Raw genomic sequence first — 19,499 nt, 5'->3', positions numbered from 1 at the left:
CTGTGTGTGCGGCCTTCAGGCACGCACAGGGAGGAAAAAAAAAAAAGGGGGAGACCATAGGGTGGACAAGAAGGCAAGGTAAAAAGTAAGGAAGACAGTGAGAGAGGGAGAAGAACAAAGAAAGGAAACAAACAAAGGCAAGAAAAAACAAAAATAAGCAAAAAACCAAAATGACCAAAAATGTAAGTCGTTGAACCGTCCGTCTCTGGAAGCAGGCGCAAACTACCCCCTTGAGGGGGAGGGACTCCTTTTAGTCACCTCTTACGACAGGCAGGAATACCTCAGGCCTATTCTTACCCCGGACCTGCAGTGGGTGCTAGAGAGCTGTCTCATACCAGTCCAACAAATGGAAACCAAAACAGCAGCAGCAACAGCAGCAGCAGCAGCAGGTGACCTGAAATTCTGTTGTTATGCCTCCATTTGCATCTCTTGCAAGGGCATCAATAATGCACTCCTACACATGTCCTTCAATAAGGGCACAGCTTTTTGGTATGTTCCTGGGATGAATACCTGTCGAACTGGAGACGTCTACTACACCTTGACCACCACGGGCAACATTTTAACTAACTACACACAATGTGTCATTTGGCACACTGACTAAAATACCTACAAAGAATTGGTGATGTACTGCAGTTAACTTGTAGAATTTCACTCTTTCTCACTTCCATTTCCTTTGTTTTCAAGGTGTTTTTCTAGTGGAAAGAGTAGAGATCTATTAGCCTGCAATTAAGCCGCATGTTCTTGTGTGTCCATTGCTAACATCTTTTATTCTACCACAAAAGAAGTAATTTGTTATTGCAAAAACCTGAAATTCAGTGTTCATCTAACAGTCATTGGCAGCATCACCAAAGTACTCATCCAATTTAACAAGTACTTCTTTTACATCTAATGTTAGTAAACTGAAATTACCATTTTATAATATAGACAATGGTTACTGAGCTGTTAGAATTCTTAAAAAGGATTCAATACTTACTAGGCAGCAAGTTTTATGAATTTTCTGAGAATTTGCACCCTCTTGCCAAGAGACTGGGTGAGACACAGTTCTGTCACAACCCAAAACTGAATTTCGTTGAAACGGCGCAAGAAGACATCTAAATTTGCAGTTATTTGGCCAAAATGATGTCGGCCAAAGGTGTGGTATATCAGTTCATACTATAAACAAAAAAATTTAAAAACAGTACTGTCAGTTATATGTATTAACCATGGGTAATTAAGTCATTACAGTAAACAAATCCATACCTCATGGACACACCAAAATAGATCCCAGTCAAAGAGTGTCATATGATAGGCAAGTTCTTTTGTACTGAACAGTTCCAAGTCTACATCCATTCCCTCTGTATGACTTTCCTGTTCTGCTAAGCATGTCTGCAAAACATTTATACAAAAAAGTATTACTAATTTTAATTTATACTATGAATAGGAACCATCTATCCACCAAACAATAACAAATGGAAATACATAGAAAGATGCATAATTTCTATTTTTCAAATCAAGAGGCTTGTTCTCCTAGAGGAAAGGGTTGGATAGAAACAGACATTATGGCTTTAAGAATACTGATCACCAAAGGATCTTGGACAGAATGAAAGTGAAAAACTGACTGTTAGTACTGTTCAGGATTTGAAAATGTGAGATCTTAGAAGTCACAGAAAGGATAATAGGATATCACAGTGGAGTTATGATCATAAATATGGGGAACCTAATTACAGGAAAAATGGTAGAGAGGAAGAAGAAATCAAATGAAAGAATAGTTAATTGAAGAAGGAAGAATAACATCAAATAATTTATCATAAATCAAGACTATGTTTGCGGTGAGAAACAAGCACAAGTAGATGTAGAAGTACTAGTAGTAGCAGTTTCTTCCCGAGGTATTCTCATACTCCTCATTTACTACTCCTCAGTAACTCACTGTATTTTTCCTTCCTTGTTTCTTTCTCTTACATCTGTTCCCCAAATTCACTCTATATCATCATCTTAATGTTTCCCCTAACAAACTTCTATCTCCACCCAAAGGTATTGGGTACCTCCTCAACAGGAAGTGGTAATTTCCGGACTGGCACTATTATTGCTAGCACTTTCTGGTCCCCCCCTCCCATCCCCCTACACCTGTTTCATGTTTCCGTCACCACCAACCACAAAGATGTGAGTGTGTGTGTATTTTTTTTTTTTAAGCTCTGTAGGAAGACAGAAAGCTTAGCAGTTTACTACTTTGTTTGCAATATTTCTCTGCTGATCGAAGTCTGTTTTATTTGGTGGACAGTGACCTTTATTTGTATGCATATTAATGCAGATGATCACTTACTCGAGGAAGTTCAAAAGTTGCTATGTGTACATATGAGGCTGTATGATTAAATCTCACTTAAAATTTTTAATTTTCTACTGTAAAACCGTTTATAAAATTCAGTAAATATAAGTATACTTACTGGTTTGTCTTCTGATGTCATGTTTCCAGAACAGTAACAAATAACGATTTCGACAATATCACATAAATTACTTAAAATCTGACAACAATTTTTAACTTTTTCATGTGCAGTGTACAAATATGAAAATTTATGATTACATTGTACCTTCAAGATTTAATTCTCACCAAAGCATCGATGTGATCCTTAGGCGAAACAAAAATTCTCCCATTGAGGCTTAAGCCTGTTGGTATACTGATGTCATTATCACGAAAAATAACTCTCTCCCCAGATGACTTCACTTCAACAAGAACAAGGTCATCATGCCTGATTTTTAACTTGTCTGCAGCACATAATTTTATGGTTTCAGCTGTAGTACATACAGGAAACCTCAGAGTACAATATGTGTGATCTGCACAGTATACTCTGAAGATAACTGCAAAAGAAAATACCCATAATTAAATTCTTTCTTAGTCATATTGTAGGGAAGTCAATACATATGTGTGCAGCAGTTAGATTGCCTGGGTGAAGAACTTGTGAGAAGTATAACAAGAAAGATTGTGTTACACAATCCTCATAATCAAAAAACATTCATATTAAGTCCAAAATTAATTATTGCAAGAATATAAATAACACTATATGATGAAAAACACCTGCAAAATCTGTCAGGGAGTAGCACAGTTTTGTTATTAAAGAAAATGACTACACGACAGCAAATGCAGCAAATTCTAACAACCACATTTAATATCAAGTGTACTATCAAGACTTTTTTCAAATTTGTATTTGTTCTACTACTTAAGGAAAATTAAAATTAACAAGCTTGTGTGAATAGTTTGTATGGCACAATGCTTAACAGTCATTATAAATGAGGACTTTTGAATCAAAACAGGGAAAGACTGTTAAATGATACTTATTTCTCAGATGGGGGAAACTGAAATATCTAAACATATACAGATGTGCTACACGTAGGAGAATATAACTGAGACGTCAGATAAATTAAACTGACTCATTTAGGAGGATACAAGATAGTAACGGGTGGTGGTTATTATTTAAAAAAGTTGAATTAGGTTCCAGGCCAAAGACTTTAAGGAGTACTAAATTCAAAAGCCCTTTCAGTGCTGAACTTTAGTAACAGAAATATGCAAGACGACAGTTTTACACTTCATAAAGAATGTAGTAACGGTATAATAAGACTTAGTAGAAATAACTGGAAATCATTGACTGTGGAGATTTTAATATTGATTTCATCTTGGGCAATACTGACAGAGGACACTTCAAGTAACACAATATCAACTTTGGTTTGGGTCAGACAATAATGTTCTCAACAAGAATATGACATAGTGCAAGGAAAAATTGACAATTTATTTTTAAATCAAATTGCATTTCATGAAATAGATGTTAGATCCATAATAAATAGTTTGCCAGAAGATGATGGTCAAATGGAACCAATAAAGCATCTCAAGGAACCAATAAAGCATCTCCATCAGTTAGTTACAACTGAGAAATGTTATGTACAGTTTCACAGAATCATAAGTGCTGACCACCCACATAATGTAGAAAGAATTTTCTCGATGAACTATGTGAAGAAGTTCAGCAAGGACACACAGTAGAGGGGCTATTTAGTTATTACCTAAAAACATTTATACAGCACTATGAATCCAGTTTTCCTTTACAACAGGGAATGAACAATAATAGTCAAAGCAGAGGTAAAGCATATTTATTGTCTGAGATGAAAGTAACTAAGGCCAGGAAGTGAGAGCTTTATTCAATGTAGAGTACTCTCAACAATATTTAAGCAGTTTGGAGAATGATTTGAAGTAAAATGAATATAGTCAGCAAGGTAAATACTAATCAGATCTGTAAACCTGTTAACTCCCTCTCAGTTTGGTTTTTGTAAAATATTGTCCACAGAGAAAGCAATACAAAACCACACAAATGAGGGTCTGGAAGTGTTGATCAGAAAACATTATCCTGTTGATATGATTTTTTGAACTTTCCACATACTTTGGATGGCAAAATTCTCTTCAGCAAATTAAGTGTTATGACATCTTCTTGCATGGGCATACTCTTACCTTCATAACAGAAATCAGAGGGTCTCGTGGACAGAAAGTGTCAGATTTTTTAAAAACTATTTTCAGTATGTGAGAACACAACACATGGAATGCCATAAGGATTCATACTGGGACCATTATGTTTCACGATAGTCGTAAATGTTATTTCATTGACTTTAAAGTGTGCTTTTTTGGTGCAGTTACCTATTATGTAATGTATTAGTACTTGTTTTCCTCATGCAGCAGGTGTGAAATAATTTGTAGCCTTTGAGTTTCCTCCATATTGGCTCAGTCACACCATACACCAACTTGCAATGGCCACTTGCCTGGGACAAATCACTCATAGTAACTCCTCACTTTACCTATTACCCTTTTGACAGCCACAGATTACTTCATGGTCAGTGTACCCCACAAATGCCAGAGACTCAGTATGTGATGTAATGGCTCCAACACAATACCTTCTTGTGACTATACCCTTCCTGTCCAGATTCATACTGCACCATTCAGATAACCTACAAGCATCAGCTGAACCTGCCTGTCACCTCACAAGGCATTTGCTTATTTTGGATATTTTCACTTCCTGTTTCCTTATGGAATTATCTACTTTTCCTTCCACAGTGACAGCTTTCTTTTTAACTTACTTAATCACACTTAGTTCAAATAAGTATAAATATCATTTTGCTATATACTGAAGTTTATTGTTAATACAGTACACGGATTAGGTTTCTACAGTTTTATTGTCTTTTGGTAATAAACATCTTGACTGGTTTCACATCCCTAAAGACTCTCCTTCTTGATGGGTGCTCAGAGCACAATGGCTGAATGAATGAATGAATTAATTAACTATGGTAGCAATAGGGCGGATGATGTTTTATTAAAATTACTGGTAATGAACAATGAATTGTTCCTAACAGTTGCTCAAAATAAACAGAGAAAAAATTGACTATCAAAAGCACTTGAGTTAATTTGGGATTACACACTAATGACTAAATATGAACTTTTCAAAATCTATTAACCCTCAAGTGGGTGGGTGGCATACTTTGTACACTTTGAAAGAACATCTGTCTTTATGTTACTAAGCTAAACATGTAAAAGCAAAAATCACTGTTTAATCTTAGTTTAAATAAACAGTGATAACATAAACTTACATAATAGGTGCTAAAGCACTGTTTAATTCAATAATAATGAAATGAACTTTCATTTTATCTCTCTGTTGCCACAGAAAAATGTTACCTCACAGTAATGACCCACTTGGAACATTAAACAGCACAGTTGCATCAGATCCCAGGCAACCGCTTATTCAATTACTCATTATCTCAATATCTCATCATTGTGGGATTGTGCAGCTAGCTAATAATATGGGTCTTTTTTCTTGCATAGACCATAAACTTTTTCTTACCTTGTTCGCTGTATATTTTATATTACTGCTGCTCACTTGGATGCATGACAAAACAATTTATTATTGTTTTAGATGAAGCAATAACAAAGGAATAGGTATGGGCCTGCCATCTTGAAACAAAAATGTAACAGTGCAAAATAATTTTATTTTGTTTGGTGCACTGTGGACATAGGCATGCCTGTGCAGGGGCTCATTATAATCATGAGGTCATTGAAAAAAAACATGTCTTCTGATTATTATGGTACCTGACACTCTGAAACTCCACATTGCCTTCAACAGCAGCCTCTCGCGACTGCCGCGACCCCTCCCCCCATCCACCCCCTCCCATACTCACCCCCCTTTCCCCTTTTCCCTTGTAGTTAGTTGATGAATGAAGCTTTATTTTCTGAAATACTGAAACATGCAATAGCAATACCACATTTACAAATGTGGAAATAAGCAACTAACATCTGATTGTAGATCTTTCCCTCCTTTCCCATGTTCTCAAAAATTTTGGAAAGGTAGCTAATTATTGGATATTAAACCAGTTTCCTGAGAATCATCTTGCAACATCAGCTTAGTGAAGTCTTTTCTACAAAGGAAATAACATATAATCTCACTAACTCAGTTCTTGTCAATGTAAACAAGTCAGTTAACTCTGTTGGCATTTACTACGATTTTTGACCTTCCACAGAGTAGACCATAAAATTCTACAGAGAAATTAAATTGGAATGGAACTGAGGTATTCCTCTTGAACGGATGGATCTTTAGGATCCCACTGGACGTGCAAATGGAAGAAATGGGCATATCAATATGCATAACATCAGCCACGTTCTATGAGGGCAGCTGCAGTTGGATGGCCACTGGTATCACAGGATGGTCACATGTACTTCTGTACATCCTGCAGCAAACATGCTATCAGTTGCTGTTACCAACTTCAGGTGTTCAAGTGAACTACAACTGTTGCTGCTGTGTACCTGGACAAACTTAATCTCATGTTGGAGAGTGTAATTTGATAAGGATTTATTAGTGGCCTATTCCTTCTAATCCATTACTGAATATCTTACTAGAACCAACTGCTGTATATTTTATTAACAATATCAAATAACACAAGTGTTCTGTAAAATAAGACTTCTACATATTTTTGGTGCAGTAATGTATACATGTAAATAATTATTATAAACTGCTTTCTGTTTTATGACGTGCAGATGCAACAGCCTATGAATTTTATGCATTTCAGTGTATATACAGTTGCACATTTTTGACATGTCTAATAGTACTTCTTATATCAGAACATGTTCCAGATTTTTTTGATTTATTCAACATCCATGAGCATCACTGACCTGTGGAAGGGGAAGGGGGAGGGGGAGGGGGGAAAGGGGGGAAGGGGGTGGACGGGGGAGGTGGAGGGGGAGGGGGAGGGGGAGGGGGGGGAAGGGGGAAGGAGGAAAGGAACAAAAGGCATGGTGGACACAGCTGAAGCTTCTCTATGTGGTGGTGTTGGAGGGGTGGTAAAGGTGTAACCAGGGCCACATGGTGCTGGTGAGAATGCATGACACAAAGAGAAACATTGGGGAGCTGTGATGGTGAGAAGATCATCAGCAGAGAAGTGAGAGATGAGAATGGCAGTACTGCCTTTGTGCGGTACATTAAAGGTTGTCTTGAAGTGACAGGTGACAGAGCTGTCTGTGTCTGGTTGTTTGAATGCAGCCCCTCACTGAGACCATTTCTGAACAACTTGATTTTAAGATCTTCAGGAAGAAATCTGTGAACATTGAGGTGCATTTCAAAAGCCAAAAAATAGTGAAGGTTGGTTGGAAGGGTTCATTGATAGGTAGAGCTTGCAGAATCCACGTCAGGTTAAAGTGACTGACAAACACCATAGTAGGTTTCCCATGTCAAAGGTATGGTTGTCCTGTGAAAGTACCATGTGGAGGCATGAGTAGAGGGGGGTTGTAACGCTGGTCAGATTGTGTCATCACATAATGTTATAAACTCACAGTCTTGTAGAGTGTTGTAGAGAAATGCCTCAGGCACAGATTGAACAAGAGTGGGAGGGATGAAGAGGTGAGTGATGTAATGTTTTACATGTGAAATCAGGTCAGCAGGTAAAGAGAGCATTTTGCCATACAGAAAGTGAAGCTCCAAAGACATGTTTCTGGGCCGTACACACTCCCAAGATTATGTAGTGTCTTCGTCCCATGTCTGTTGTGGCACACGAGACCTGCCCATAAGGTTCGATGCCACCACTCAGTGAGTCTATTGCTCTGTGGATGGTACACTCAAGGAAAAGTGCCAACTCAATCTGCCAATATTGGTTGGTCATTATGGATGTTGGACAATTAAACTGCAAAATTCACTTGTTGATAAAGGCTTTGGTGGTGGGCTTGGCCATAATGTCATAACCAGAACTTCTACCAATCGAGTGATGTGACTGATAACCAACAAGATGTACCGATGACTATGAGAGAATCAGAGATGGGTAGTGAGCCCATGAGATTGACATAAAATGCTGAAAATCTCGTTTTGGGACTTCAAAGTGACCTAGGTGTAGTTGAGCATGGTGTGATACCTTGCTTGTTTGGTGTGGAATGCATGAATTAATTAAAGAGCTTACAATCCTCCTCCACATTTGGCCATATGAAACTGTCTGTCACCAGGCATGTAGTCTGATGTACACTGGGTGTTCCAAGCTATACAACTGGTTGAAGATAACATGGGGAAACTGTTGAGGAGCAAGGGGGTGTGTTGATTTTTGTAAAATGGAACAGAGGATCAAAGGGTTGTGCTCTGAATAGGTCAAAGTTCGATTCAGAGATTCATGTAAAAGTCACAAAGAACTGCCTGTAACTGTTGGTATTACTATTGCACTTCCAGGAACTGGTCATAGTTGAAGTGGGATGACATGGCACTGATGCATGAGGGTTAATCCGCCATGACTTTTTCCATGCTTTGCATATAATGGACAGTGATAGTGAACTGAGCGACTTTTTCTAAATGCTGAAGTTGTCAGGGGCAGGTGACCTTGGAGAGGTTTGGACAGCATGCGGTCAGTGATGCATCAGAGCGCACCTTACAATGTCTTGCCAAAATTAACGCACTGCTTCATAAACTTCTAGTAGTTCTCGGTCATACACTGACCACATGCATTACAAAGGAAAGAGCTTGCTTGAGAAAAATGGAGTTGCTGTTGAAGACCCCCCCCCCCCCTCCCCCCAACTCTCGTTTCAGGGCAACACCAATAGCAGATTTGCCCATCTCAGTGTTATGATGAGCTGCACATCAGGGAGTGGATCTGGCAAAGTAATGGCTCACACAAGACAGTCTAATACATTCAGAAATGGACTACATCCCTAGAGTTTACATGACTTTACAACTGCGGGTAATGTTCTCGCCGATGGGAGTTCGAGGGAATGGCACCTGAAGAGAAGCTGCCCGTGGAAGGTGCTGGCAATAAAAATTAACCATGCCTAAACCATGTGGCAGCGGCACCGTCTGCCACAGCACAGGGCGAATGCCAGAGGCATTTACAAAGTGGCTGATGAAAATAATTTCCTTTTGTCAGAGTTGGCATTTTTCTCCATTGATGTTTGTAAGTCTGTATGACAAACAAACTCAAACAACCCACCTTGCAAGCACTAACACTGAATGCAGAGGCATCTGTCAGATAGTGAGTGAAGCCCTGGATATTTAGGACTAGATATCTGTCCAAAATAGTACAAGTGCTGACAGCTCTGTAAGCACCCCACAACCTGACATATAAGGTTTTTTTAAGTAATTTGATGGGTGAAGCCCAGGAATTGTTGGAGAGCAACACAATGCAGTCTATTGACTGCTGCCTTAGTGACCCCAAGTAGTTCTAGTGTAGTCTGTGCTGTCTGTGACATACCAAGGTGATGGATGCACTGCACAGACTAGCATTTCAGATGAAAGTATGAAGGCATATCAGGAGGAGTAAAAGCAAAATACATGGTACTGACATTTGTGGTGGCAAATAGTAATGGTACTGTAGATGTATCCACATATGGCAAAAGAGCTTCCAGGTTGGGTCAGTGCAGAGAGACATCGGGTATGTCAGAACTGGGCAGAGGTGGTTGACAAAGTAGGTCAAGATGGTGCCCTGTCACATGGAGTTCCTCCTTAACTTCATAAATTCCAAACTGGATGGCATCATTTTCATGTTGCACATGAACATTCATTGCTCATGCATCAAAGTAAAGCTGCTGTAATTTCTGAATGTGACTAATAGTGTGAAAGCATTTGGGTATGCAGTGGAAGCTCTTGCATAAAATGGACAGCTCCACTGTGCTGAACTGTCAAGGGAAGATCAAAATGTCACCATACAGATCAGGAACCAAGTGAAAGTTTTGAAGGGAATCTGAGCCCGCTACTGGCTTACTGACATCTGCAACAATGAATGTCCAGATGAAAATGTCATCAAAACCCAGGTCCAGTAAGCAGGTCTGAGATCCATAGACTCACATTATGAAGTTGTTTGCTGTGCAAAGTTCAATAGCTGAGTAAGCAGGCATTGTAGATAGAAAAGAGGGCAGCAAAGTACAGACATCTGAGCCAGAATTGACACAGAAGTGTTTGTCCACTGATGCAGTAGGGAATGAAGAGCCTTTAATCATGATGAGAATGAGGCAGGAGAGGGCAGATATCATGGTTCCATGTGTCTAGGTGTCTTACATATCCTATATATTTTGGTGCACCTTCTGCCAACTGTGCATTGAATTTCAGTAGTCACATGAGTGTTGACAGTTGGAAGTGGGGTCACCAAGTTGTATGTGGTATCAGTAGAAGCAGTTCTGAACAGATGATGGTGTAGTGCAGTTGGCAGGTGGTAGGAGATTGCTGTGATGGTGTATAGATCATTGCTCTTGTCTGTGGCAGTGATGTTATCTTCAGCAGGGGTTGGGCAAAATCATCTCGGCTCATTGCAGCCAGGAGGTTGGTTGTGCTCCTGACATAGATGAAGTCACATCTGATGCCATTTTTGTCTCCATTATTAACACATTGCTGGTATTTCTACATCTACATAGATACTCTGCAAATCACATTTAAGTGCCTGGCAGGACAGCACTGGCAACATAGTCTTGTGTTATCTTTTTGTAAGATAACACCATTGACACCTAAAATATAGGACACACACACACACACACACCAGTTTTAACACCTCAGAAAAGTAATGGCTGCTGTCCAAATTATCAGCTGTGTGAACCAGAGGTGATCATGGCAACCCATTCCATTACACCAGGTGCTGAGTACATGTGACAATCATAAATGAAATCTGGCAATGCTTGTTCTCCTTGGAACTTCCATAGATGAATACATTCATTTTGCTGGTGTATGCACGGAACTGGCACTCATCTGAAAAGATGACATGATGCCACTCCTGTGTTCAGGACTCTCATTAGGAGCACATCTGTCAGCATGCTTATCTTTGTGGTTGACATCAAGGTAAGTCAGTTTGTGAAACTGCAGACTTTATCATACTGTTTGTGTGGATAATTCTATTGCTGAAAAAAAGCCCATTTCTTGGATCATGATGTGTGATGTGGCTGTACAATCCTGCACAGAAGAACAAACAAAATGGTTTTTTTTTTCAGGCTGTAATGATTCTCTCATAGTAAACTGTGTAGAAAATGAATGAAATTTTCACTCTGCAACAGAGTACGCGCTGCTATGAAACTTCCTGGCAGATTAAAACTGTGTGCCCGACTGAAACTTGAACTCTGTACCTTTGCCTTTCATAGGCAAGTGCTCTACTATCTGAGCTACCCAAGCATGACTCACGACTCATCCTCAGTGCTTTAATTCTACCAGTACCTCATCTTCTACCTTACAAACTTCACAGAAGCTCTCCTGCGAACTTTGCAGAACTAGCACTCCTGGAAACATCCCCCATGCTGTGGCTAAGCCATGTCTCCACAGTATCCTTCCCTCCAGGAATTACAGTTCTGCAATGTTCACAGGAGAGCTTCTGTGAAGTTTGGAAGGTAGGAGACGAGGTACTAGTGGAATTAAAGCTGTGAGGGCGGGTCATGAGTCATGCTTGGTAGCTCAGATGGTAGAGCCACTTGCCCACGATAGGCAAAGGCCCCAAGTTTAAGTTTTGGTCTGGCACAAGTTTTAATCTGCCAGGAAGTTTCCTGTGTAGAAAATGTTTACTTTTGCTGACATTGCACGTGAGCGAGCATCACTGTAATGAAAATGTGTTCACATTGTAAGAGACACATGATCACATTTTATAAAAGTAGTTATTTAATTTGCAAATGGCATCAGTGAATAGAGTTCTGCACCTTTTTAATTCCAGTGATCAGGTCCTGGATTATTTGTTAAGACAAGTTTGAAGCACTAGTTCTTACTTTCAAAATATGTGACTTTATTCTCACTTAATGTAAAACTAGTCATAATCACAGATACAGCTCAGTATCACCAGAAGGAATATAAATCCAAATGAAGATAGATACTTGAGAACAGTTCCATTGTCTTACTAAAACCCATGCCTACAAAGAGATTCACATGATGTTAACCCTTTCAACAGCAAAGTAAGTGCGACACAGTTGGGACCAATCAAACATAATATAAGCCATGTTAATTATTCTCAAAGCCTCCAGAATGTTTTACAAGACAAAACATTGTTTATGAACTTCTGTTTTTAGATCTTAATGCAATTTTAATATGTTAGGTATTTTTCATAAGTATTAACTCCTTTTAGGATTACTGAAAATAATAGTTAATGATAGTGTTTTCAAGTTATTGAAAATATTCTTAAAGCTGTGAACTTCAAATAACAATAAAACATTTTTTGAATGTTAACAGTATCAGAACAAAAATAGTAACAATGTTTTGTCTAATACCATAAATAAACTGTAAAATAATGATAAATGATATAGTTCTTACTACCATTTGCAGTTATTTGTTTGAAAATTTATCTTCATTCTGAAGCATTGCAAAATATTAAAATATCAATATACAAATGAAAAATTATATTTGTGGCAAATTTGCTCCCAAGGGCTTGAAAACTTTGTGAACATCCACAGTCATGAATTGCATATTCCATAAATAAAAATGAGTTCAAATCTGGCTGAAAGTTAGGTGGTGTCACAGATTTATGTAACAGAGAAAAATTCTGTCAGATCTTGATTTTTTTCAAAGGGCTAGTCAAGTGGAGCCAAATAGATCCTGCTCAGCATTGTGTATGACCCTTATGAACCCACGTATTCCATATTTGTATGAAACTAATGCAGTCCCAGCCAATAAAACAGCAACTTAACTGAAGAATGAACTGGTCTTGATAGACCATAATCATGCTGGTGTTGATTTCTGACACATGCAGGTAAACAATTCTCCTTCTTATGCAAGGTATAACAGAATCTTCTCATGAACAACCAATACTCAAATGTACTTTCTGAATGAGAAACATACTACACATTTTTTCCTTATATACATCTGTAGATGGTGTAAACTCTATCTAATTTGTGATGAAATGTTAATCACTTGCAAATCCAAACATGTAGGAAGTTCATGCCAATTTGACAAATGTTGCATGCTGCCCTCATGGTCTATCTATCTTGATGGCCAGGAATGTTTTCTATTGAAGTATGTAATAAAAATAAAATTTGAAATTGACAACCAAACGTCTTGCAGAAGGCTCTTCCAGAATCTTGGGATCCTCGTACTTACAAGCCAATACGTTTTCTCCATAGCGGTTTTCATTTTAATTTCACAGAGACTCATGATATGCAATTTAACATTCCTGATGCAAAATATCTGATTAGCTAGATTTAAAAAGTGAGGGTTCCTATTACATTCAAGACAAGTAGTGATGATCATTCTTCACATCTCTATTTTTAAAGTATGTATACAACATATTACTTGGTAAATAGCAGTGTAGTTATGTAAATTTTAAGTTATCAATAGGAGATAAACAGCAATCACTTAATATAAACAAGATAGCACCACATTTCTGTGAAATTAGTGAATAGGATCCCTAGTGAAGTGAGTGTGACTGTAGACTGGAAAAACAGGTTTAGACACAAGCTGAAATCATTACTAACTGAGCAGCCCATTGGCAAAACCTGCTATATGACAGGAAATTCATTTTCAGGGTTTTCATCCACACCAACCTTCTTTACTTCATGGTTAATAGGTTTGGCTATAGTCTGTGTTTCAAAATACAATTCAAGTGTGTGTCTCGTACTGATATTTGATGGAAATTTTTTATTAACAGCTTAACCTGGTAGTTCTGATGAACAGTGCAATACTTTTAACTACTGCTGCACCAGTGTACCAACTTGAAAATTTACACCTTTTTATGTCCCAATGTTCAGGTCTTTGTCCCACTGAATTTTTTGACTGCCCCTCCCCATGTTCTACTTCTCTGCAAATTGGATATAGCAACACTAAATCTACTCATCCTTTCTAATCTTCCACAATCTATCCCTCTTTCCTGCCAAATGAAGGAAGGAACAGTTCCTAAAGCAAGATAATAGTTTTTGTACTTTTAAATTCGTCTATTTGAGGATTCTGGAATTTTGCCTACTGGAGGAAAGTAATGGCTAGCAATTCTATTTTATTACTGCTGACAGCATATTTTTAGGTACAAAATCACATTTACAACAAAAGTGCTGGGGAGTCATGAAAATGCAGCTACCTTCATGAACTGCTAGAAAGTACACAGAACTGCTGACAGTAAGTTTTTACATCCTGTTACAGAAGAACTGAGATGAGCAGGAAACATGACAAACAATGAAGAAAATATGTATTTGTCATATCCCTTGATTATTTTTATGAACTTAAGATGATAAACAAGCAGTGGGATGTATTACTGATGGTTTTCACAATAAAAATGGAACCAAATAATTAAAATTACAGTTATTACCTAAGAGTGGAAAGAATAAGGTGTATATATGAGGATGAAAGGGTATATTCAAGATGAAATGCTTGGACACAGTGTATTATTAAGAAATTATAGGTGTGAGAGTTGCTGGTGATTTTTCCCTGTTACCATTAAAAAACAGGATGCCCAAAGGTTCCATTTCAACAAGATGTGTAAAATTATTAAATAAAAAAAATTCACAACATATCTCTGTAACAGTTAAGTATATAATTAAATGTGTCATAGAAGGAGTTGCAAAGAGACAAAACTAAATTACAAGGTATGTTTAGATTCCTGGAAAATTAGTTACGGTAAGAACAAAAGTACAGCGAATTACAATGCAAAGACCGCAAAACTGGAATGGTCCTCTTTCTTGCTGTGGAGTCTACAAGAAACTGTCAAAATTCGATTAGGTTCAAATAAGCTATTATACCAGACTAATAAAACTAGAGGGACTGTGTAGTTTGAAAGGCCGTAGACAATAAGAATGAAAGGTGACAAAAATATAAGCAACATTGTTGTTCTCTTTAAACATGAATTAAATCTTGATCTTTATCTTTGTTCAAGAAATAGAAAATCCAGGCTGGAAAGTAACAATATAATGAAAAGGATTGTTGCTACTCATCATAAAGCAGTGACTCTGAGTCACAGAAAAGCACAACAAGAACACTGTCGGAAAGTTAGCTTTCGGCGAACAAGGCCTTTGTCGAAAATAGACAACATACACACACCCATGCAAATGCAACTCACACACCACATGACCACAGTTTCTGGCAACTGGAGCCAGACTGTAAGCAGCAAGGCTTTATGGGAGAGGCAACTGGGTGGGGGTAAGGGGGAGGCTGTAATGGGGAGGGGGAGGGATAGCAAGACAGCAGTGTGGGGCAGAAAAGTGCTGCCGGGAGCATGCAGCGATGAGCTGCTCCACTCTGCACCTCATCCCTGCACACTCCTAGCAGCAGCTTACCACCCTCCCCCCCTACCCTGCTGTCCCTCCTCCTATCTGCCCCATCCTCCTCCTTACCCCCACCCAGTTGTCTCTGCCACAATGCCCTGCTGCTCGCAGTCTGGCTCCAGCTGTCAGAGACTGTAATCATGCGTGTGAGAGTTGCCTTTGTCTCAGTGTGTGCATGTTCATATGTTGTCTATTTTCGACAATGGCCTTGCTGGTCAAAAGCTAACTTTCGACAGTCTTCTTGCTGTGCCTTTCTGCAGATCAGAATGTCCACTATACGGTGAGTAGCAACTATCCTTTATCTTTTATCAATGTTTAAAATATTTGTTTGTCCTCTTCCCCTTCATCAGTAACCTCTTATTACCATCATACAATTCAGATGCTGAGTAATACAAAGGAGTAGGTCTGCACAGCATGTTAATTATTCTTTTATGTATTCTTTTAGGAATTCTACTCAAAATGTAGCAATATAAACAGTGTCTCCATGTTATTCATATAAGAATCTTATTACAATTAACATAAGTATACAAAAGAAACACCTGTGTTATGTACCAACTCTCACAAATTTCTTAGAGGAAAGAGTAATGTGGTGGAACTTTTTATGTTACTTTGTTTCCCCTTACATGTAATTTCTATAGCATGAAACACTATCATGTAACAATACGTAATCTTATGAATATTGTTAAAGTAATCATGTGTGTATTAATCATGCTACACTATAAAATAAATTCAGAATATTTTTTTAAGGATATGTTCAGTGCACTTCACTGTAATTGCTAATTGCATATATGAAAACATACTATCATCATCAGGTCTGATAACAGTTCTTCCTTCACTGGTTCCGGTGAACAGGCTGATTGGTTGACCACATGGTGGCAGTTTCCATTTCTGTCCTGCATTGAGAGAACGTTCATCTTGGTAACGTCTCAACTGAGACATAACATGGTGCATGAGACTGGCTTCTTCCTGTAAGGAATTCCATTGCATGCAGTCTACTTCCAGTTCACTTGCCATTTCCTGAAAGTGAACCAAAAATATACAGTATGTGCACAAAGTGCCTATTTCTCAGTACTACGATTAAACACACAACAGGTTGGTCAACCTCTTACCTCAAGAAACTCAAGAGAGCTTGGATCATCAAAAACTGGGTGTCTGATTGTAAGCACCCACCTATGTACAAATTGCACAACTCTTCTCTTACATGCCAATAAGAAATCACGATCTTGGCTTGGAGAATCTATACGATAAGTGCATAAAGTTATGGATCATATGATTTTGAGCTGATAGAGAATTATTTTATTAAAGATCTCTCACTGCTGTATGAAAATGTCATCATATAGAAGTAACACAACCACACTGAAACACAGACCTTTTTTATTTATGCTAGACAGACTGATGAAGATTGAATGTGTTTGACAGTATTTAATCCTGTATTCAATTATTACAAAAATCTGTTTAACACTTAAACGCAACAGTTCTTCTGATAATGAAGGGGGCTGTAGCAGAATATTTGTCTCCAAGTTGTAACTCTAGTTTCCATGCAGTACTTTCCATTATTGCTGTTGTGTACACAGTTAACCCTAGCTGCTATTTATGTGTTGCTGCAATGTGATATGGTTCAAGCCTTCTGTGTGTAGTTATTTCAAGAAAGATTTATAGAAACGTGCAGAACTAAAGCTAGTCAGCCAATACCAAGGACTCTTCTAGATCCAGTACATTTCAGGCCCCAGACCCAGAAGGCTAATAGTCTGCCCAGTGGAAATCTTCATTTCTGAGTAATTAATCTACAAAAGCAACTCAATGTGGATAGAAGTAGTGAAAACCAATGCTGCTCCTAAAAAGTAAGACATATCCTTGCAGTAGTTTATTTCTTTGTATGTGACAGTTATAGGTATTCCTCTGATCACTACTGAAGATGTGTGTCTCACAAGGAACCCCTTGAATGCAAGGTTGCAAGTTCAATCTTTAACAAGGCCCATTTAATATGGCTCATCAAACGCATCAAGAGGGTGATGGAAAATGAGTGTCCAGGTCGTGCAGAGATCAGCCTTCTACGGGATGTATGTATTACAGTTCACAAAATGGACATCATTGACATCCGAGAAATGTTCAAAACAAACCATTAGCTTACACCATGAACATCAAATGAAAAATGGTGTGCCACAGTGATTACAAAGGTTTGCACCATCAAGATTAAAGGCAAACTCCTTGGGAGATAAAAATCGTGTAGGACAACACATAGCTGCAGATAGTGAGGCTGAATTTGTCCAGTGGTTCCAGGTGGTATGAGCTACAATGTCACAAACCTTCCAGCATGGATAGTTTGTTCTGAAGAAGTATGATTTTTATATGCAGACCACGAATCAAGCAAAAGCAATTTATTTTGATCAGCTGCCCTTGCAAAATCATACACACAAGAAAGAGTCATAGGAGACAGACCAACTCCAACTTCTCGCATCACAATAAATAACTTTCCAACCAATGTATCATCCAAATTATATAAATGTGTTAAGGCAATGATGTTAGTTTATCTTGATAATTTCCAGGGTTCCTTTCATATGCACTTCCTCTTCAAATCCTGATTGGCTGGAGCTGAAAACAAATTCCTTACTGAACAATGGGAGAAGTTTGTTTTTCTCATCTTCAAATTTTCTGGCCAATTCTGCAGTTTGCTGTGTACTGTCAAGTTGATGCTTTGTTTGAAATTTTGTTATCATATGTCTTCCAATTCTGTACCACTTTTTGAAGTTATGCAACCAGCCAGTGCTTTCGTTGAAATCATTGTAATTTATGTCACACACAATTCAGTGTGCGTAATGTAGAAGATCACTGTCATGCACATCCTGTAAATTGTATCATGCATCCTTGCAACATGCAAACACCAGTTTTTGTAACAACTGTGCCTTTTTCTTCCTTGAATATCCATAGTTTTTCTCATACACTACAAGGTCGTATTGCTGTGGACTTACTCAAAATCTCTTCATAATTTTTTTTTAACTAAGCTGCAGATTATCTTCCATGTACACAATTATGTTTAGTATCCTCTCCTTGGACAACAATTGTCCTTTACTATGTTTCACTGGAGATAGGATTTGTGGACCCCCTGTCTGACAAGGATGATGACAGCTTGACACCCATTTCAATATCACTTTCACTTGTTAAGTATGTATTGTCATCATTGTATTCCTCATGCACATTGTCTGCACAGTTGAGCGTGCACGACACCATGCATTGCACTGATTCACCTTGCAGAAACACTAATATTTCATCTGTCACTCTGCAAAATTCCTTGGTTTCCTTTCTGGTGAAATGTTAACTTTGGCAACCATTGTTTGAAATATTGCAGTGTTCATTGTTCTGATCATTGCCACTGTTCTGCTTTGTATCAACACCTCTAGCAATGTAGTACTGCTGTGAGTTACTCATCAACTAAGCAGTTCAACATTGCTATGTAGCCTCGTGCTGTGCTGTCCATTGGATACCTCCCCTGTTGCCACCAACAGCCAATACTGTGATTGCATGATAGACAATATGTGGGTGTTGAATGCTTTAAACATCATTCACCTTTTGCAACCTCGCACTCAAGGTGTTTCTTGTCAGTCACCCATCAAACATGATGGCTAACCACACTAGGCCACCTACACCTGCACCTACATGTATACTCTGCAAATCACCATGAGGTGCATGTAAAGGGTATGCCCTATTGTACCAATTATTAGGGTTTTTCCTGTTCCATTCACATATGGAGCACAGGAAGAACGAATGACTGAATGCCACTGTGTGTGCAGTAATTATTCTAATCTTATTCTCATGATCTCTGTGTGAGCAAAAT

General features: G+C 38.3%; 1 protein-coding gene across 1 annotated transcript in view; it reads right to left on the bottom strand.

Annotated features, from left to right (window-relative positions):
- The window catches only part of LOC124789573 (rap guanine nucleotide exchange factor 4), a 271,079-nt gene that overhangs the window by 65,384 nt on the left and 186,196 nt on the right, over window positions 1-19,499 (bottom strand). Inside the window, exons 9-13 of the mRNA XM_047256978.1 lie at window positions 16,777-16,915; window positions 16,468-16,684; window positions 2,585-2,832; window positions 1,240-1,365; window positions 974-1,152 (exon numbers count right to left, since the gene is read on the bottom strand). Of these exons, the coding sequence (XP_047112934.1) occupies window positions 974-1,152; window positions 1,240-1,365; window positions 2,585-2,832; window positions 16,468-16,684; window positions 16,777-16,915 (909 nt within the window). The remainder of the gene's footprint in view (window positions 1-973; window positions 1,153-1,239; window positions 1,366-2,584; window positions 2,833-16,467; window positions 16,685-16,776; window positions 16,916-19,499) is intronic.

The sequence above is a fragment of the Schistocerca piceifrons genome, chromosome 3 (genome assembly GCF_021461385.2).
Source record: "Schistocerca piceifrons isolate TAMUIC-IGC-003096 chromosome 3, iqSchPice1.1, whole genome shotgun sequence".
Classification (NCBI taxonomy): Eukaryota; Metazoa; Arthropoda; class Insecta; order Orthoptera; family Acrididae; genus Schistocerca; species Schistocerca piceifrons.
This window is presented reverse-complemented; position numbering and strand designations above follow the sequence as displayed.